The sequence below is a fragment of the Lutjanus erythropterus genome, chromosome 18 (genome assembly GCF_056507025.1).
Source record: "Lutjanus erythropterus isolate fLutEry1 chromosome 18, fLutEry1.hap2, whole genome shotgun sequence".
NCBI classification, from domain to species: Eukaryota; Metazoa; Chordata; class Actinopteri; order Lutjaniformes; family Lutjanidae; genus Lutjanus; species Lutjanus erythropterus.
The window spans coordinates 12,143,644-12,165,720 of NC_139334.1; the positions used below are offsets into that span (position 1 = coordinate 12,143,644).

Consider the following 22,077-nt stretch of genomic DNA (forward strand, 5'->3'; position numbering starts at 1 on the left):
TTTTTTTTTTGCAGCAGCAGCAGCAGTTGCATTGTAACATACCATTCACCTTTAATTGCAAAGTCAACATACTAAAGGCTTTTGAAAAGTTGAATAGAAAACGAAAATAATGTTTTAATTACAAATGATATAATAATATTACAAGGACTTTTGGGAAACTCTATGCCATTTCTCATCTGTTCTTTATTATTTTCAATTTACACATGCTGCACAACTATAGACTAATTGGAGATTGATTAAGGGTTTCGGGCTTAAGATATTTTTCCCAACATAGTTCTGATACACTAAATTATAAAATGTCCAGTTTAAGAACAATGTGAGTTCATTACTCTTGCTTTGTTTGCAGTGTCCTAATTTTCACAGGTGGATGGTTGAAGGGACATTGAAGGGGAATGGAAGGACTTATGTCTTCAGGGACATAAAATGTTTGCTTGTGGACCATGGGTCATTTACAGTGTTGCACCGTCAGGTTGCAGGTTTTAACAGTGGCAGAGGAACAATAGACCTTTTTCATGGCAGCCATATTGATATGACATAGTAGGGTAAACACAGGTGTTATTAATGATACTAATTAACATCCTGTTCGATTTAGTATAGTGGAGCCCAGTAGCAGCACTGTGACTCTGTTTGACCTTGAATTTAACAAAACCTTAATAGAATCATTGGTAACATCTGTGTTTAGCATGCTATTTAATTAAAAAATGGCTGCTGCAAAAGAAGTGTATTCAGATCCTGCACATAAACTGTACACCAACACAGGTGTTTTTACTCAATCTTCTATGTGGATGTGTACAGACTGCGCTTGACTGACATATTCCTGACTCTTGGTCAGGACCAATCAATATGTCAAAGTAGAAAAAGCACAGGTGTAAATAATACAAAGAATGATTGCTATAATTCCATTCAGCTGCTTGTTTCTTAGTGCTGGTGTTGTGCACTGGAAAAAATCTGCTACACTATAAACAATGGAACCTTAACTAGTAGCACTGGTAACATCTGTGTTTAATCTATTTCATATCAAAAATGGCTGCAGTATATTTTTTTAACATGTAAAGAGCATTTTAATGTTTAATGTTAATGTTAGATAAAGCAGTGTAATTTCTAACAAGGCACCATGTGTTATAATGGTAATTATACATTTGGCAAAATCTTCATCTAAAGCTGTAGGTATCAAATAAACATATAAAGTACAATATTCCTGTCTCAGTTGAAGTAGAGATTAACCAGAAAGTAGTAGAAAATGGAAACAAGAACCTCTAAATTTACTGTAGCCGTGTGTAGATATGAACAGTTCACTTAATGTCGGAGAAATTACAACATAATCATTTTATTAGTTCTAAGAACTTGGTGAACTGAAGACATTTGAAGGGTTGTGCAAGGCCTTTAAGTGCTTGTGTCAGTGTGTTTTAGTGTGCTTAGCATTGAGTTGTAGTCAAAAGAAAGAAAAGCCAAAGGCATTTTTATCATTTGAGTTTTAGGGTTTTTACATAAAGAAAATGAGCATTTTGGTACAGCCCAGATGGTGGTTGGGTACAATTCTATTTCTAATTTCCAGACTTAGTTGACTCTATGCTGTCTTTCAAAAGTACTTTATTTTCACTTTCTTATGAGTTGCTTTTTTCAGACTGAGGAGGGTTTGTTCAGACAACACAAGCCCCGTGGCATGCATTTTGATTTGACTCCAACAGATTTCAGTTGACAGTAACTGATTATATTTAATATGTCTGCAGAAACAGTTTGAAATCTAGTGAATAAGAAAGTACAATATTTCCAACTGAGCTAGTAGTAGAGTAGAAGTTAAAGATGGCAGAAAATGGAAATACTAATTTATTCTACACTCTTACTATAGTATGAGTAGTGGTTGTGGGCTGGTTCGATTTCACTTTGACTCAAAGACTTGTGCTGGTTTCCTTGATGAGGACCAGATGGACTGAATGTTACTTCATGTTCGGACTGAGTTCGAGGGGCCTGGGGTTTGTGTAGAAGGGACCCTTGATTTGCAAAACTCTCGCGAGATTTGTACACCTCGTTTATTCAATGAGCACGTTGTACAAACTAATTATATTTTGTAACGTGACAACGCTTTCGTTAAGATTCGGGAAGGTTTGGGACAGAAATCACTTACCTGGTGGTATGGAAACATCATAGTTTGGGTTGAAACAATCATTCTCGCGAGATTTTTCGCGGGTCTGGGTTTCCCTTCTAGACACGGCCAGTTTGAGGGGCCTGAGCGAGAACAGGAAGTGGTAGCCAGTTGAACAAGCTGAGCTAGTAGCCAGCTAGTTGTAGTCAGGTAGGTTAGCTTGCCATTTAACTCTGTAGTCACAATGGGGCTGTTCGGCAGAACACATGAGAGACCACCAAAAGAGCTGGTGAGTACTGACTGTTGAACACCACGACTGTCTTTGAGAGATTTGCGCGTAGTAAAACAAAAACTAGAACGCCTTTAGCTAACCTTGCTAACGCCAGCTGTCAATTTAAGTCAGCTAAGTTCGTCCAATCTGTTGCTACTTCTCATTAACTGAACAGCTGACGCTAGTCTAGTTAAAAATAAGCCCACAGTCCCCTGTAATAGTATCAAGCGCTGAACTGTATTATTTGTACCCTATTCATGTTTTACATTTGTTAATGTCCCATTAACCGATCTTATTGTGGTTTCTGTACTGGAGTGCTAGCTACTTAGCATACAAGCTAACACTAGCCTGCTGTCAGTCGCTTCAATGTAAACAAACCCTGATTTGCTTGTTGACGCTGACACCCTCATCGGTTACAGTATATCTATTCAAAGTTATATAGTGTCACATGTAAAGCTATACTGAAATGGGCATCACGAACTTACTGCAACCGTTTTGATGTCAGTGCAGTTTGTAATAGCAATTTATCATTTCAGGTCACTGAGTGGTCTTCAAAAATCAGGAAGGAAATGAGAGTGATTGACAGACAGATTCGAGGTAAGGTACAGTCAACATTTGCCTCTGACAAATAATCTTAATGTAGTATTTCTTTTAAGGTTTACTTTTTATTACTATTATTACTTTCTATTGTTTTTGTGATCGATTCTCTCCATTGTGTACTGAGTTATCTCATTGACTTGGCCAAATAAATATCAAATAAAATAATTCTTGAACACAAGTATAAATTTTATTACATGGTTCAGTCAATTACCTCATTAGATAAGGGACTATGCCCTTTTGTTTCAGATACAGTATATAATTTGTTATTGCATCAATTTATTACACACTGCTTTGATTTGATAAAGGTGCTATACAAATAAAGTTGTTATTACTTTATAAGTTACATTAGTTTTTGTGTTGTATGTAATGACATTCCCTTTTGTTTCAGATATTCAAAGGGAACAAGAAAAAGTTAAAAGATCCATCAAAGATGCTGCCAAAAAGGGCCAGAAGGATGTTTGTGTGGTTCTCGCGAAGGAGATGATTCAGTCAAAACGAGCTGTCACAAAACTTTACGCTTCCAAAGCCCAAATGAACTCTGTGCTCCTCAGCATGAGGAATCAGCTTGGTGAGTTTGGGAATGCAACACCTTGGTCTTTAGGGTTAGAAATTTTGTGTGAAACTCTTTATTGTCATCAGTTGAGAGTTAAGCCCTTTTATCATGAGACTTGATGCTCTGTTTTGTGCTTTCTGTGAAGGAGTTTTGTATTTGTGTGTTTGTAGCTGTACTGAAAGTAGCTGGGGCCATGCAGAAGAGCACAGAGGTGATGAAAGCCATGCAGAACCTCATCAAAATCCCAGAGATCCAGGCCAACATGAGGGAGTTATCAAAAGAGATGATGAAGGTTAGAGGCAATGTCCAGCATAAATTGATTTACTAATAATCAAGGCAGTTCTGCAACTGACTCCAAACACCATCTACCACTTTCTTTATAAGAAAAAGTTGCTAAACCACGGCATCATGCTCACATATTCATCTTTCAGGCTGGCATCATTGAGGAGATGCTGGAAGATACATTTGAGAGCATGGAAGATGAAGAGGAGATGGAGGAGGCAGCAGAGGAGGAAGTTGATAAGATCCTCTTTGAGATTACAGCAGGTGAAGAGATTTGTTCAACTAAATCATCACAATATATTGTTACATAACTCTTTTGTTGTAGTGATTGAGCAGTTAACCAGACCAATTATATGACATTTTGAGTTGCTGATTGGATCATTTTTAAAAAGTAACTTTGGCAATAAAACTAAATTTTGCACTTTGATGGTCAGATTTAGTCTGAAGTTCTCATACGTGCTGAATGGTGAGGGTTAGCCAGCAGAGACAGAATTATACCACAAATTAATGATACTGAAAACTCTGTGTCATGGTTCTGTTTGCTTCATCAGGTGCACTTGGCAAAGCACCAAGCAAAGTCACAGACGCCCTGCCTGAGATGGAGCCTGCTGGAGCCACTGCAGCTTCAGATGATGAGTCAGAGGAGGACATTGAAGAGATGCAGTCAAGACTGGCAGCTCTGAGGAGCTAAGGTGAACTGCCACTGTTCTGTCAGTCAGCTTGCGCACTCCATTAAGGACAATTCTGGTGGGAGTTTTACAGTACTGAGCATCCTCTCCGCTTCATATTATTATTATTATTATTTCACATAATCAGTCGAGGTTAATTTTGTGCTATGACAGTTAATGTCTTTAAAAAGTTTTTTTTTTATATATAGAATGTTTTGTCTACTCAACCAGAGGAAAGGTGTTCATGCTTTTTGTCTTTATTATCAGGGGTAACCCTTGGTGAATCTTTATTATCCAAAGTCAAACAGAAGGTTTAAGAGTGTGTATATAATGTAAGTATGAAAAGCCTGCTGTGCCTACAGTGCTTCGTCATATTCTTCTGTCCTAAGTTATGGACTGGTGGTGGAGGTACTTGGGTATATGATCCAAACAACTGAAGAACTGCACTTAAATCACACCCTAGATCACTATTCAGCAGTTGTTCTAATCTGTTAGGATACATTTTGTAAGCAACAGCTGTTATGTTTACTCAACCAGTCCACATTATCTGAAACACTACAGGTGATTGGTGGATTTCTTTTTTGATAGTTAATTTTCTTTACAGTCAACATGTATCTGTACTATCTGTGATCATACATGTAAAGTACTGTCATTAGAAAAAGTGCACGCATACTACCCTAACCAGTTTTTTTTTTTTTTTGCATTAACACTCAGCTTGTTAAATTGAATCACGATTGAGTTCCTTCTCAGCAGGAGGATGCAAAGGAAATGGAAAGGTTGGTTAGTACAGAACTTATGTATTGTGGAAGTACTGTGTGTATAATTTTTCTATGTGGATGGGGAAAAAATAAGGAAATAAACTTTTAAGAACAAAGATTGCCACTTAGAAGATTGTATTACACCTGTTTTTTCTCTCAGCATTGATGACATTAACTCACTGAATAACATCCAAGGAAGGAAAAGTAGCACCTTCCACCTGCCAAATGTAGGTTAAATGTTGTCTGTGGCAGGAAAAAAATCCAGGTCACATGCCACCATGGTAGATGGTTTTTTCTTATATTAATAAATATTCCAACCCTGATTCCAAAAAAGTTGGGATGCTGTGTAAAACGTAAATTAAAACATAACGCCATGATTTGCAAATCCTTTTTTAACCTATTTTCACTGGAATACAGTACAATAACAATATATCTAAATATTCAAACTGATAAACTTTATTGTTTTTTGAAGGTACATACAGGCTTTGGAGCTTTTGGAGCTTTTTCAGGGACATCCTTGCTGACAACACCAACCCCACATTCTGTTACAACAGCGTGGCTTCATTATAAAAAAAGAGTAGGATACTAGACTGACCTTCCTGCAGCCCGGATTTGTCTTCCATTGAAAATGTGTGGTGCATTATGAAGAGCAAAATACAATAACAGAGACCCTGAACTTCTGAGCACCTGAAGTCATAAGTGAAGCAAAAATGGGAAAGAATTTCACCTTCAAAACTTTTTACAAAATGATAAACATCCTCAGTTCTGAAAGACTTAGTGAATATTGTTAAAATAAAGGTGATCTATCAGAGTTTAAAATGTGTCCATGTTCCAAATTTTTTGGAATGTGTTGCAGGCATCAAATTCAGAATGATTATATTTACAAAAAACAATTCAGTTTATTAGTTTGAACAGTAAATATTTTGTCTTTATTGTATTATTGTATTGTATTCAATTAAATATAAGTTGAAAGGGATTTACAAATCATTGCATTCTGTTTTTATTTGTGTGTTACACAGCATCTCAACTTCTTGGAATCAGGGTTGTGGTTTAAAAAAAGCAATCCTGAAGTTAAGAATAGCATGGGAGTATGTTTGATATATTCCATCTCTACTGTCGGGTACCAGCATAAAGCATTCTACATAGATTTCAGAAGTGGTTGGTAGAAATGTAAAGTGACCCTCTGCAGTGGAAGATGAGGAAAAAACTCATTTCAATCTCCATTTCAAACCCTGATAAAATAACAATGAAGACAAAATACTGTCTTTGTTCTAAACAGGAAGAAGCTTTTGAGAAATCCGAACCTGCTGGTTTACAACAGCCCACTCAGCAGGTCAGAAACTGTACTGCACAGAGAACCTACTTCTGGTGACAAAAACACCTGTTTGACAGATAAAACAGCTTGCTCAGCAGTTCTGAAACCAAACTGAACATTAAAGAGTTAAATGACCAAGAGTGCTGGCATTTTCTATTTAACCTGTGAGATGACGGGAGTAGAATTACATTATACTGATGTGTAGAGTCTGTTTTTCAAGAAGAAAAAAAAAAGTAAAGGTTTTGTTGGTGTGTTTTGGGTACCCTTGTTTTGAAGCCAAACCTTGGCTTCAGAAATGGACAAAAGGATCAGATTTCTAGCAGCCACAGCCCTCCCTCAGCAGCTTTTTGCTGTACTGTAACAAAACCTTGCCTCTGTTCTCTGGCTTCAGTATGTAGGCCAGAGGCCGGACAAAACAAAGGTACTGTAGCTCTGATGGAGCAGGTGTTCTCATGTTCGGTGACCACAAGTCGAGAAATGTTCAGTCATGTTCATGTCTTTCCTTGACATTTTTATCCATATTTCTACAGACATTCTCTAGTTGTTTTTTTCCCTAATACTTAACAAGTAAGTGTAGACTAAAATCTGCTGTTAAAATTAGTTTATCTTGTAAATTTAGTGCAAACATGAAATGGTATATGGTAAAGATGCAAGGAAGTGACAAAGGCGTGAAAATATAACTAACTTGTAGTTTCTTTTAAGTACAAGCTCAGCCAAGGGGATTCTATATTATTAGCTACTGTAATATTTGAGGCCCTGTCGGTCCAGTATCAACATCTGAGTTTAAGAGCTGTATCAGTTGAGTTTATATACTGTTAATATGTAGAGCTGTAACAATTTCTTGATTTATAGGTTAGTCAACAGACAGGAAATTAACAGGCTATTTTCCAGATCTTACAGACCACTGGCAACAAGGTTGCTAATGCAGTACAATCTTTTTCTACATTTTGCTTACTTGTAAACTTAATTTTAAATTTATTTTTGTAATGCATGTACTAAAACACAGCATAGTGCTGTATTTTATTGAATTTAGTGGCAGCAAGTGTATGGATCTCTGGACAAGTAATAAGGTTGCCATGTATAGTCTGCTTGTGCTCTAGTCTCTGCAAAGGGTAAAGAGCCCACATATCAGACAATGCAATTATTGTCATTTAATTTCAATTCAATTCGAAAGAGCGTTATTGGCGTGGGACACAGGTGTTAACTTTGCCAAAGCAAGTGTGAAATAAAAACCATGAAAGGTACATAAACAGAAGAGATTTGGTTTTCCTCTCAGAAATATGAGTATTAAATAAATCAAATAATTAAATAATATGGAAAATTTTGATTTTTTTTTTTGCTAAAGATGTTGATACAGATAAGTAATAACTGTATAAACTTTGCAATCCTTTTTTGTCTTTGTTTTTTAGTGAATTATTTAGAGATATTTGTCATGCAGATTGTCATTTCAACCATATAGAGCTGGTTGTAAAACGAAACCACGTTCCTCAGGAACCAAGGTGCTATATTGTGCATATGAAGTGCATTTAGTGTGCAACCATGTTACATGTTTGTTATATGCAATTTTATAAACAGTTAAATCCAGTTAGACTCATCTTTATCCAGTTGGCTTTATGACTATTATGTGTGATCTATACAGTGCAACACTGCCACCTATGGATCAGAGTTATTACAGCCGCCTCACTGTTTATCCTGCATCACGTTGCTGCCTGTGTGCGTCTGGACGCAGCCGCCTGGACGCGCCTGTCATCTGGAGGAAACTCCTCCCCGCAGACAGCGCGTCCTGTCGCCTTTCCAGCGCAATGGTCTCCTGGATCATCTCTAGACTTGTGGTGTAAGTCATTTTATTATTTCTTTGCAATATGCTCTGTCATGTAGGGTAGGATAATAATAAATTAGGACTGCTGGTTATTGCGGATCGCTCGCTGTCGGTGCAGGAGCGGTGCGCTTTATAAGCCCCCGCAATTTATCTAATAGGCTATTTAATCAGAATCAGACGTCAGGATGTAAGGAGAGCAGATGTCTGTCTGTCTGTCTGTCTGTCTAGTAATTTTCGCCTGGAAAACTGTCGGAATTCCTCAAGATTGCACTTTGCTATTTGAGCAGTAATGCTGAGCCAGGCCTGTTCTGTATCTGTGATCAGGCTGGCAGCGCTCAGCAGCCTGGCACTCTGTATTTATCAAACGGATTTTTTGTTATTACAAACAAAGAGGTGACGTGATTGGCCGAATAATATATTATCATGCATGAAATGATCAAATGAGTCAGATCCTGAGATCAGAGGCGTCTTTCACTGACACAAGCCTAAATGTCACTGAGTGGCGAGGTGACTAAACAACAGGAGCGGTCTTATTCTCTGTTGATGTCCCATATTGGAAAAAAAAAAAAACAAAAGGGATGGGTCAGCCGGCTCATGTTACAAAGCAAGAGTTACTCATGTAGGCCTAAGAAGATGCATATCCTGATATATTTCCTCATAGATAGGAATTTAAATGGGATTTAACAAAAGGAGGGCATACATTACTGAAAGTTAGGGCTATTTTTACCTGCTCAAAGTATGAATCAGCGACATTGCAGACCGGGAGTATACCAACAGCAGGCCCAGCCTCAAAATAGTGAGGCAATTAAATTTAGATTACAAGATCTTGTTGCATACATGGGAGTGTTTCAGCAACCTGCTTATGTGGGTCATTTTGGGTCCAGTCTCCAACAGAAAGGGTCAGTTGCGTCTCCCACAGTCTAAGATGATATATTTATTTTTAGCGTCCTTGTGTTCGTCGGAGAGGTGCAACATGATGTGGGTCAGTAATTTGATCAGGTCGCACTCACTCTCACAGCTGTTGCCTGGCTGTAGCTCTTGCACAGGGTCCTCTGCCCGGACACCCAGCAGCAGCACAGGTGTCTGCACACGAATAGAAATGTAGAGAAAAGGAAGAAAAACACATGGCAGGAAGTTAAGCTCCTGGGCGGCTTGTTTAGTCAAATTAACCGAGGTAAAAATCTAACTTTGCGTGTGTGAGTTGATGATTTCTTTCTGGAAGGAAAAAGCTGTTGCATCTTTTCTCATCTCATGATCTCACCTGACAACCTGTCCGTCATTTTATTTATGTGACTGCAGCTCAAACTGTATTGTACAAATGCAGCTTTACGTGATGACAGAGAAATACACTTCAGGTTTTTCTCACGAGTGTCATTTTGAAATCTCTGCTTAACCTACAGGTATATCATATTTATTGGTCATAGTCATGATTCATTACATTTGAAATGCCTTGATTTGATATGTTATTCATAGAGCTGGGCAATATAGCTTATAAATAGACTAATATCTCTATTTTTTAGGCTATTCTACGATATACAATATATATTTTGATATACACATTTTCTCTAAAATAATATACTGTTAGGGCTGAGGAAGACAAAACAAATTACAATAATTTTGACCAGATACCTTTATCAATATTGTGACAATATTTTGGGGATGAATATTGGTGCTTTCATAAACTGGAAACACAATGACTAATATGGATATAATACCTAAAACAATAGAACAGCTAAACAACAACAAAACAAAAACAAAATCAATATAATATCATATATATTTCCCAGCACTAGTGCATTGCATTGTATCGTATCGTATATCGTATACATGGAGAAATACATTTGAAATTTTAGCACAGGTATTTCTCATGAGCATAATTTGAAGTCTCTGATGACCCACCCATGATATATCATCCATGAACATGATTTATTACATTTGAATGCCTTGATTTATATTAACTTATGTTATTAATGGACATTTTGAATACCGATGAATCTGTTGGACTTGCAGTGTTAAATCTTTTTGTTTTTGTATTGATTGGCATTTTTATCTGTCTTCTAGACTTGTGTTTGGTACACTATATCCTGCATACTCATCTTATAAAGCTGTAAAATCAAAAGATGTGAAAGAATATGTGAGTATATATTTTTTTATACTTTTATATACTTAATTTTTTATTGTTTATCCATTATAGAAAGGTCACATACAAACAAAAGAAAAGAGAAAACATATGAAAAGATAAATGTCTGGTCTCTGTTCTTGTGACATATTCTGTGCTTCAGTCCTTTTCTGGTTGTTGACATGTAAACGTTGTCCATTTCTCTTGACATTGTTCCTCTTGAAAGCTCATCCGATGAGTCAGCTGCTCCACAACATATATTTCATTCACAATTTTCACCCATTTATCTTGTGTTGGTGGTTCTGCTTTGTACCACCTCTTCATGATGACGTTTTTACAAGCTGCTAACAAGATTTTCATCAAATCTCTCAGCACAATATCTCTAGATATATTATCAACGTAATGTTACTGGAGGCGTATCTTACCCCAGAATTGTGGTATTCAAATTAATATTTTCCCAAAACTGCACAATTTAATGACAAAGCCAAAAAACATGACAGTGCCCCACATTGCCTCCAGCATGGTACTTGTGGTGCTCAAAGCAACATAAAAAGTATCTGAAAAATTCAACACCAGTGTCTCTTTCCAGATATCATTACCCGGTTACTTAAGATAATCCATTTCATATAGGAATTACTTTCTTTCCAGCAGAAAGAAAGTCGTTCCGGTAGATTCTACTGCAAGAAGAAAGTAGTTCCAGTAGATTCCAATGCTGAAAGAAAGTACTTCCTACATGAAACTACTCACAAAAACGCCTGTGGTTTCATTCAGATCCATTATGCTTGAGAGATGCAGAAATCTTTATGGCCGATATCTTCAAAACAATCGAGATGGATAAATAGTACCACAGGACAGAGGAAAAATATGTACTTTTCGGTGTGAACTGTCCCTGTAATTTTGAGTTTAATAAAGAATCTAATAATATTTTTCCAACAACGTTCTCTCCAAGTACATGATGATGTAATAGACTGTTGTGTTCTACAAATATGCAGTCGTTTGTGTTAAAAAATATTCACAGTTCTTTTTCCCATTTCAGTGTCAATTTTTATTTTTAGTTATGTAATGACATCAGGCAGCATCATCCTCATAAACATGATTCTCCAAGTTGTTAATCAGTAGCTAATTTAACTATCTTTCACTGCTCTGTTACATTTTAGGTGAAATGGATGATGTACTGGATAATATTTGCCCTATTCACGACTGTGGAAGTGTTTACAGATATGTTTCTTTGCTGGTAAGTGACCTCGCAGGTCTTTGATGGAAAACAGTGGCTGTTATTGTGTTGATATCGCATAAGATACTTTATCACTGAGATGTAGCATAGTAAAGTGTGTGTTTCATTATGCTTTGTTGGAACAGTGGCTCCATCATTTTGTCTCTTCATCGCAGGCTTCCTTTCTACTATGAACTGAAGATAGCCTTTGTGGTGTGGCTGCTGTCCCCTTACACTAAAGGCTCCAGTGTGCTATACAGGAAGTTTGTCCATCCCACGCTTTCCTCAAAAGAAAAGGTGAAATCACTTCCTTTGTTGTTGGATCTTCGTTTTACTTTTGTTGTTGCAGTTCAAGGAAAGGCTTAGGTTAAAATATTTTTAAGTTAATCCGTGTGGTTTTGTGACTAATGTAATTAGGCTTTGCAGCTTTCCAGAGAACAAAAGTTCCTTTGTGTCAATTCACTTTTCCACTTTAGCTGTTAAAGATGTGTCTGCGGGACAGGAGGCAGGAAATGTCACGATGTTCCACCATTTCTCCTTTCCTTTTTCCTCCATGTCCGAGTCAGGAAACAGATGAGTGAGTTGGCAAAGATAATAACAGATAGAGTTCAATCGAGATGCAGTCAAGATGGTGCATAAAATACGTTTGACAATGATGATGACAGATGAGAGCACCGTAAAAAAATAAACCATTTGTTTTAACTTAAAAAAGTTAGTGTTCATGCTGGCTTTAAAATGTATAGGTTGACTGAATTTGAAAAGATAATTTGAGGTTATTTTGTAATGATCCAAAACAAACTTTTCTAGTCAAGCTTGATACTAATTACTCGAGAAAACATTTTCAATATGTCTAAGATATTAAGTTGAACAAACAATTTTTCAGCCACACTGGTGAACATTACAAAAAAATTGATTTACAATCATATTTTCTCAGTTTGAAAAGTAAAAAAAAAAACGTATAGCTTCAACTGCTGGACAACTTTGTTCAAACATTGGCACAAGGACAATATGTGAAACTGTTCCCATTGAATTTATTAAATTTTAAGTGTTAACTGAATTCAGTACTATCCTTCATTATGGTTCACACTTCTTTCATTACTGTAAAAACAAACATGACTTATCTTGAAGTGTTTTAGAAACAGACAGCAGGTTTCCAACATATGTTTTCTTCAGACTATCCAAAAGAAGGGTCTTAGGAGGGTTTTAACTCTCAAATAGTCCATGATCAGAAGTCTGCTAACATACTGGTCATGTTTCTTTAGAAACTTATTTTAGTGAGTTGATTGAAATCTGTGCAGTACATTAATTCAATTAATCATTTCAAGTCAAAAAAACTTCAAGTTAGAAGAATTCATGTTTTTTTAATGTTCTGAAAATAAATGAAGAAAGAAATTTGAGGTTTAATTAACTTAAAGAAATAAAACTAAACTTAAAGGTTTATTTGTTTTTTGTTTTTTTTAACACGTTTCAGGACATTGATGACTACATCGGCCACGCGAAGGACAAAAGCTATGACACACTGGTGCATTTTGGCAGAAAGGGGCTGAATGTTGCAGCCACAGCTGCAGTCATGGCTGCAACAAAGGTAATGCAGGCTCTGAGCATTTGTTTTGTGTTGACCTGGGGGTACAGCAGAGGGTCACTGTGGATAAGGGTATCTGTTGTTTTGCTATTCACATAATGAAGTGGGCTTATGGAATAAATCTTGAATGTTTGTTTTTATTCATGCCTCTAAAATCAGGGTTGGGTATAGGATTACATGTCATCAGATTACAAAAAATAAGTAACTATAATCAGCCCAGATTACATTATAGATATATTTTCAATGATTATTTGATTAACTGTTTGATTACATGTTTAAAATATGGCATGTTTAGTATCTGTAGAGGCTACAAAATCCTACACGCTGGTCCTTTAACTCATAAAAAGTACATCTGACATACAGCTCAGTATTTTGTGGCTGCATACATTTTTTAGGATATGGTGCAATATTGTCAAAATTTGATTTTAGAGTGATCCAAAAGTAATCCAGTGGTTACTAATGACAAAAATTGCCATGTAATTTGTTAACTGGCTACACACACAAGTAATCTGACTCAACCCTGCTAAAGATGATCCATCCTTTGTCTTACGTTGCTCCTGATGCTAAAATGAACACTTTATGTTACCTGTTCTAGGGTCAAGGGGTCCTGTCAGACAGATTGAGGAGTTTCAGCATGCAGGATCTGTCTTCCTATCAGTCTGATCCCATTAACACCGGCCCCGGCACTCCGCAGCCTGTGCCGGCACAACATCGGACCAAACCTATGATGCGCAGCAAGTCAGAGAGCTACAACAAGGGTGAGTCGACACTACTGTGACCTGCACAGAAAGATAAAAGCCACTGTAGATACTGACTTAATCCAGCAAGGTAATGGTGTTGTAGAGGAATAATAAAACTTTTAAAAATCAGTTTTGTATTATAGCATGTTGATAAAAACGGGTTAAAATGCAGCATATTCATAGAGAACATAATGGTGCCATTATAATTCAATAACAATGCCTGGTTAGTTCGTGTAAAACAGATTATCGTGTAGATTTCTGTCTTCCTGTTTGAGCTTGTTTAAACTGATAGATATTGTTTCATACCTCAGCTTTCCTGAGTGGCCCCCTAACCTAAGTCCTGCCTTCCTGTTTGGACCAGGTCAGGCTTCGCAGGGCTGCCAGGCTAAACCATCCTGTGATAACACTCACATGTAGCTGCAGGGATTTGTTCTGAGTTTAACATCATGTGCAGACAGTTGTTATTTGTTTTACGGCTGTTTTTTTTTTTCTTTCAGATGATAATTATTCCTTTGTAGATAAATTTAGATGGAACATTTAGACACAACTGTTTACGCTGCACTGAAATGTCTGTACAACAAACCTTTATATCAAAGAAGGAATTGAAGTATATTCTATATTCTTAACATAGCTGCAGTCATTTTATGACTGCATTTAATTATCAGTTCTCACTAACTTAAAGGATAAGTCTGGTGTTATTGAATATTTTACTTATCGTCAACAAATCCCATTAAGAGACCAAAAATGAGCCATGTTTCAGTCTGTCTCCTTCCTGACTTCCACACCCTGTCTGTGGCCCTCAGCCACAACCCCACTGGTTCCTATTGAGTGCATGAATCTTCAAAAGCACAAATCACAAACACATTTCATTTTAAGGAATCCTTGGTTAATTTCTTAAACCAGCTGCTCACTGTAGCTTTTAAGGAACATTGTTAACACAGGAGTAAGCAGTGCATTTGTTGGAGACTATTTTCAGCAGCAGATTAATACACATTTGGTGCTCTACTAAGTATTTATGACAGCAGGTGTATGTGGGATTGACTCAAAATAAACTGCAGTGGTCATGGTACTGTAGGAACATGTCACCCCAGCCCAGTCTCATGCCCACGCATGTAAAAGACCTGCCAATCTACCAGAGGATACTGTGCCAGTGTCACAATTTGGGATGCATATCTGTAAAAAGTACACACATGTATAAAGATTCAGCTGCAGTAGGGGGTGATAGTGACAGGAGCAATGGACAAATGGAGTATAAAGACCTATAAAATCCTGTAGGGAGGATGGTCGTTAGGGACAGATGAGTAAAACACAGGAGATCAGGGGCCTCATTTATTTTCTTAAATTTATGCTTGAACTGTCTAAGGATAATTGCCAATGGTCCTCTTACATTTAATTCATAAAAGATACTGAGCATAAAAAACCTTGTTTATGCAGGTTCTACAAAGCCTATTTATAACCTGTGATCTATAAATCTCAAATGAACTTAAATTGATGGCACCGGCCTTACAATCAGTGATCCCCCTCGTATAATGCAGCAGAAATGAGAGTTTAGTCAGGAATAACCATGGACCAAGAGAGAAAAGCAAACTGCAATGGTAGGTGACTGAAGCAAGGCAGCATGTGTTATTAGGTGGACTAAATAGTGGGCTGAAACACAAAGGCAAACACTTGGGTGAGTGTTGCTATGAATTCTTCACACCTTTAATTGATAATTCCTGTGACATTGTTCATGAAGCTAATGCAAAGTTTACCACAGGCTTTGGTGCATGTGCATCCCAAATTGCCCCGACATTACCAACAGGAAAATCCCTTATGTCAAGTCTAGACTTTGTATAGAGATAAGATCATTTCAATATCAAAGTAAGGTTTTATAAGTACTTAAATGAGTCTTTCTGTGCAGTCAAACTGATTGCAAGTTCATTTTATAAATGAAGACCCAGGGTTCAATTCCTGAGACGTAGTTATTTTAACCCAAACTGTCATGTTTCCCAAACCTAACCAATTCGTTTTGTCACCTAAACCTAACCAAACTGTGGTAAACCATTACCTGAAATGTTTCTCAGCAAGCTTTGTTTTAAAAGTTGTATATTTATTATTGCGACCTTGGACTGTGGAATATGAGCACATGTACTTTTCATGCCTAGGCGAGGCAAAACGTGACACTGTCACAGTGAACTGGTGGATCTATTACACGCTTTGGTTGTTTACCCAGTGAAACTTTGTGGTTCACTTTGTGTTCTTTCTACTTTTTGGACGATAGTGGAGGTGCATCTCACAGAGGATAAGCTATCAGAATCAGTTCATGTTAGTTTTGGTTTTTCCATGGGATTTGCTGACAATATGAAAAATGCATAATATCACCAAATTTCTGTTATCTTTGCATTAAATGGCAATGACAAAGATTTGAGTGGACACAATTCTGCAGATACTACTGTAAAAAGACAAACAGAGGAGACTTTATAAGAACAGGATTGTTAGGCTTGTTTGTGCTGCAACAAATTGGTTCCCGCTTATCATAGCTCCCTCTACGGCCGCTGCTCTGTGGTCTGCAGAATGATAATGCATTACGATATGAACTTTCATAATCCCCAGTGGCTAAAATCAGATGCAGCGCTACAGCAATTACACAGAAAGTATTTGGCTGTCAATTCAGTAGACCAGAAACAGGGTTTACATGATGTTCATCTCTCCATCGACCTTTTCTCACGGTACAGGACAGGAGTTTGACATGACTGAGTATGAGGTGTTGGGGTTGGACCAGTTGGACTCCAAGGGGTCACTGTCCGAGAGCATTTCACCTTCTGAGTCTGAGTCCACACCCATTACCCTCTCGCTGACACCCCAGTCCTCCCCACCCTCCACACCCTCTCCACCTCCCACTCCCTCTCCACCTCCCACTCCCTCTCTGCCTCCCACTCCCCGAGCTCCGGAGCAGCCTGAGGAGGTGGGGAAAGCGGTGCAGGCAGCATCAAGCTCTCCACAGCTCAGGCTGGTAAAGAGGAAGGCTCCAGAGGTACACTGCCTCGTCCACGTGGCTGCTCAGCTGCCGCCCGATGCTAACTGCCCTTCGAGAGTGGTGATCTACTCACCCATTCACTAATTTCAACTGCTGTGTGGCTAAATAAATCATCATGGTTCAGCACTTGTGCAACTGTGGAGAGTCTGACTGCTAATAGGATTTCTGCACTGATGAAGCTGAATCATGCATTAACTTTAATGGAATTGTTGTTGAGTTCAAATGAATGTGTGATCTTGCTCTTGTATGATTGCAGTTGCTCACGTGTTTGGAAATGTGGCATGGATAAAGTCCAGACATGGCTGCCATATTGACATGGATTGCCTTCCACTGTTTTTTTCCCCTGATAATAACTTCAACATTTGATGTTTATGGAAATGATTCTGCATAATCAGTCTCAGAAATAAATGGGTTTTAACTGATTTCAACATCTAATATCAGTTTGTTTGGCATGGGCCTTTTTAAAGGATAGTGCCAGCAATATTCTATTTTTTTCTTATTGTCAACAAATCCCATGGAAAAAAAAAAAAAACAGAACTGAAGCCCTGTTTGCATGGGACGAACATTATCAGGGGTCCATCTTGGTTTTGTGTGGCACATTTGCAGGGGATACATGAAGTTTGTATTTTACTTGACTTTACTGACATTATTCCCTGGATGTGATATCAAGGCTCTGCGTAACATCGTCATTTTCAGAAGTGGAGTGTCTGTTTTTAGAAGCCACATTAATACAGTTTAGAATTGTTTTCCCCACTTTTCCAGGACCAAATGTGCGCTAATCTGTAACTGAAAACAGTCCCCAACAAATAAACTATGTATTCTTGTTTTAGTAATGTTTCCAAAAAACTAAAGTGGCCAGCTATTTTAGGAAATCACTGACTGACTTGAAAAATGAAAATAAACACTTGTGACCTGCTTTTCAAGATACATGTCTTTAGTTGGAACCAATACTGGTTCAGTACAGTGGAAATTGGAAAATATTGAGAAACAGATTAAAGCCATATTTCCTCCAAAAGTACTTGTATTACTACTAGTATTGGGCACAGTTAACTTAATATCAAGGTAAGCCAATCAGAAGCAGAGTAGGGTGGGTCTGCCTTCACTCTCCTGGGGGAAAAACACATGATTAGGCTCTTTTTAAATTCCACTGGATTTAGTCCTCAATATAAATACATAACATGGCCTGGACTTTGTTATCAGTTCATCTGTCGTATGTTTTCTTCTGTAACTTAATGTTAATGTGCCAGAACACAGTGAACAAGAAACAAACTGGTTTGTGGCTGCAATTTAAAAAAAAAAATGGTGGCTGAAATAATCAATAAAAAGTGTACCCAACCAATCAGAAATGTTAAGCACTGCAAGTCCCACCCTCAAACTTCCTGTATTTTTGAAAGGCACAATCCTAACTTTTTAATCTTTTTTTAGGGGGTAAAATCATGTACATGGACCTTAATTTAGACCCCGGTCTCTCTAGTGGAAATGCATTGAATACCTCCTAAGGTTAACTGTCCCTGGGAACCTTTTTAGTCTTACTTAAAAATTTGTTGACAACAAGAAAAATACAGACTAACACCAGCCATATTCTTAAGATACTGAGTAACTCACTGTAGCCTTTAGCTGACAAAACTCCATCTAATTCTTTATTTTTGTCCTCATGTGTTCTCCCTTCCAGCCTCCTCTTAGAGTCTTAAGGCCTCTCACAAGATCCAGGAGTGCTCTTTCTTCGAACAATGAAGCCATGTGAAACTTGTCCTAAAGACTACTCCAGCTGCCTTCGCTGCAAGAAGTGAAAATACTGAATGGCCAAAATCTACATGACTGAAGCAGCCTTGCTTTGGAATAAGGTATTACCAAAGTGACCTATGATGACCCCTCTATATAAAATATATAGCTTGTGGCTCATGATATTAAAAAAAAATGAGGTTGTGACATTGAAATAGAACAAATGAATGAATGGGCTCCATGCTGATGTTGACACTTTGAGTTCGTGAGTTACTGAATATGTATTTATGTACAGTTTGTGTGTACTTCATCTTTCTGATTTGATTGTTTTTATATATCAGGTTTGGGTAGACAATCGCATGTGTGTCTTCCCAGTCATTAGTCTCTGCTGTTTATCAAACAGAATGTACTGTCACTAAATACTACAGCTGGCATTGAGAGTGACAGGGTCGCTGTTAAAGAATGTGTTAAAAGCCAAGGATCAGAAAGAAAAGGCATGCCTGTTTTTACCCTTATTCAATCTGTGAGAATTCTGAACTAATTAATGATCATATCAAGATATTGAGAAATCAGTTGATAACCCCAAAACGTATTCTGAGATAAGACAACCTTCCTTTGTAGTAATGAAAGATCGGACAGCAGTGGCAGACATATTCTGTTATTTACCTCTCCATTAAAGCCTTAAAGAAAGACATAAAAAAATATATATAAGATGTCTCCACACAGCATTTAAGTATTTATAACACAACTATGTTCTCATTAAACAATCATTTTGCACTATGTTTAGAATATAAAATGCTGTCAATACTCTGAAATGGCCAAAAATGACAAAAAACAATAATAACAAATTAGACTCTAAATATTATCACCAATAACTTCCTCTGTGATAAAGGAATTATTACTTGTATACTAAGTAATAGCCTTCAAATCACAGAGAAATAAAAGAAATCAGTACTAAAAGAGGTTTTCTTAGTGGAGCAGACTGTTTTTGACAATCTACTGTTCACTTTATACGCACGTTTTGTCATTTAATTGACAATTTATTGGCAATTTTAAGGCCAATTAGGATTATGTCACTTTCAGCTGTAGCAGAAATAGGATATAACACGAGTAAATATTAACTGTTTATGAACATGGTTCTTTTTCCATGTTTAAAATCACTGTGTAAAGCTCTGCTGTTAACTGAGCAACACTAAACCCAACGATCTTACCTTCTACCTGCATCTTTTATTTTGTAGAAATTCACAAGAGTGACTTTATTGGTTTGCAGGTTTACAAACTTACAGTTAACTTAATATTGTGTGGTGGTGATACACTGTATGTTTGGTGACACTTTCTATGAAGGTCATGCCTGTAATGCATTATAAGCACATTCTAAGACATTACGGTGCATTTATGAGGCTTTCTAAAGCTCTTCATAAAGGTTTATAATCATACATGACAACTTATAACAACAAAGTATATTAAGTAGAGGATATTATGTATAATAAGTTCAGCATTTATTCTTCAATAAAGAAGAGACTGAGTCCTGGGTTACACAGCACACTATAGCCTGTTATAAATGCACATAGAGGACTGCTCTAATATATCATAATAGATATAAATTCTACATTTCTGAAATGTAATAATGTCTTATAAACATCAATAATACCCCATACCATGACTGTAAGTTTTAAATAAAGTGGCAGCCCTGTTTAAAGTTCTTAGTAAGTCTGTATGTCTATAAATTATTTCAATGTCTATAATGCATCCATAAGACATTAATATGCATTTATAAGGTGTTATAAAGCTCTTTATAAATGTCTATAACCACACATGCCAAATGGAAGAATATGAGTCCTGGGTTACAAAGCACATTTTTAACATCCAGTTGTAAAGACACAGAGAATTGCTGATGTATTGTAACAGATTATAAATTTTGTGAAATGGAATAATGTCAGATAAACATTAATAATGTGCTACAGCATGACTTTGTGAGCTTTAAGTGAAGTGACAGCCCTGTTTAGCGAGGACGTGATGTTTATATGACATTTTTTTCATTTCACAAACATAAAATCCATAATCTGTTATTATACCTTAGAACAGTTGTCTATGTGCTATGTAACCCAGGACTCCCTTCTTCTCTCTTTGACATGGAGTCATAAAGCATTATGAATGCTGAACTGAAGTGCTTATTACATTATGTCCCTCACTTATAATAATGCATAATCACTGTTATAAGTTGTCATTCATTATTATTAAATTTATAGTTTTATAAGCCCTTTTAAATGCACTATAATGTCTTATGACTATACTTATAATGCATTATAGACATGACCTTCATAGACAGTGTTACTGTATATTTTCATCCTGTACTTTTATTCACTGAGCCTGAATCTTAGCAACATTTTACACAAAGTATCACTGTGTCGGTTGTTGATGGGTGGACTTGCGCAGTAGATTTATGATTTTCATTATTGTATCTTTATCATTTACGGTGGTTTGAAGTTTGAAACAAAAGCTTCTCAGGTACAACTGTTCTGTTTACACGTCATTCACTCAACTGATGTTGTAGATATACACATGTTATGCACATGAAATGTCCTTTTAATGGATATATGGTGAAAAAAATCAGATTATGTGTTTCAGCGTTAGTAGTATCAGTGTCAGTGTTGGAGGTGATTTCCTTCTATTAAAATTCATGCAGAATGAGAAAAAAAATATGTTGCTAAGTAGCAGATTTGTATACTTGTGTGTAGACGGATAAACTCATCATTGCATGATGTTTGTTATTAATTTGTATGAAAATTGGATTTCTTAAAGGATTTTGTGTGAAGCTGTTGGCCTCTTCAGATGCCTTGCTGGTAAACAATGAATTCATCTTTGTCATTCTTGGTTGCTTTGTAGTGAGAATATAAAATGCTATGACTACACATACATGTTGGCTATACATATATATGAATAACATGTCTTATTTACTTATCAATTAGCCACCTTGACTTCATCCATGAGGAGACACCATTTTACTTAGTTATCCTAAGAAATTTTGTTCTGGCAGGCCAGAATGTCAAATGAATTAAATTTAAACCTGATTGTGAATTATGAAACAAAAAGCAGTGAAGTGATGACATGATGGTTTATGGCAATTTACCGTTCTACTACGTTAAATATTTGTTTAAATCAATTTACAGCCATTAAATATGAAGCAAAACTTTGATTCTGTGTTTGTGTTTTTTTGTCTTATCTTGTCTTACAGTAATAGTTCAGATTTTTTTGATGTGATGTTGTGTACTTATCCATGGTAGTGTAGATGGTGGTCAGCACACACTCAGTTTGGAGCAGCAGCAAAGTACTGTT

General features: G+C 36.8%; 2 protein-coding genes across 2 annotated transcripts; both read left to right on the forward strand.

The window, feature by feature from the left end:
• Positions 1-2,216: 2,216 nt before the first annotated feature.
• chmp3 (charged multivesicular body protein 3) lies at positions 2,217-5,346 on the forward strand. The gene is made up of 6 exons (XM_084741777.1): positions 2,217-2,372; positions 2,891-2,951; positions 3,343-3,522; positions 3,678-3,799; positions 3,939-4,053; positions 4,341-5,346. Exons 1-6 carry the CDS (start codon positions 2,328-2,330, stop codon positions 4,478-4,480), a joined length of 663 nt encoding a protein of 220 aa, XP_084597903.1. The 5' UTR covers positions 2,217-2,327; the 3' UTR covers positions 4,481-5,346.
• A 2,935-nt stretch (positions 5,347-8,281) lies between these two features.
• On the forward strand, positions 8,282-20,238 carry reep1 (receptor accessory protein 1). Its single transcript, XM_084741778.1, has 8 exons — positions 8,282-8,364; positions 10,411-10,483; positions 11,626-11,702; positions 11,858-11,978; positions 13,153-13,266; positions 13,859-14,021; positions 16,718-17,016; positions 18,692-20,238. The coding sequence occupies exons 1-8, from the start codon at positions 8,333-8,335 to the stop codon at positions 18,761-18,763; spliced, it is 951 nt and encodes a 316-aa protein (XP_084597904.1). The 5' UTR covers positions 8,282-8,332; the 3' UTR covers positions 18,764-20,238.
• Positions 20,239-22,077: the final 1,839 nt, after the last annotated feature.

What these genes read in the sequence shown, in the direction of transcription:
- chmp3 (XM_084741777.1), top strand. Translation starts at nt 2,328, where the DNA reads ATGGGGCTGTTCGGCAGAACACATGAGAGACCACCAAAAGAGCTG. An exon ending in AGAGACCACCAAAAGAGCTG is followed by an intron (nt 2,373 to 2,890) that starts GTGAGTACTGAC and finishes TTATCATTTCAG; the next exon opens with GTCACTGAGTGGTCTTCAAA. An exon ending in GATTGACAGACAGATTCGAG is followed by an intron (nt 2,952 to 3,342) that starts GTAAGGTACAGT and finishes CTTTTGTTTCAG; the next exon opens with ATATTCAAAGGGAACAAGAA.
- reep1 (XM_084741778.1), top strand. Translation starts at nt 8,333, where the DNA reads ATGGTCTCCTGGATCATCTCTAGACTTGTGGT. An exon ending in ATCATCTCTAGACTTGTGGT is followed by an intron (nt 8,365 to 10,410) that starts GTAAGTCATTTT and finishes TCTGTCTTCTAG; the next exon opens with ACTTGTGTTTGGTACACTAT. An exon ending in CAGTCATGGCTGCAACAAAG is followed by an intron (nt 13,267 to 13,858) that starts GTAATGCAGGCT and finishes TACCTGTTCTAG; the next exon opens with GGTCAAGGGGTCCTGTCAGA.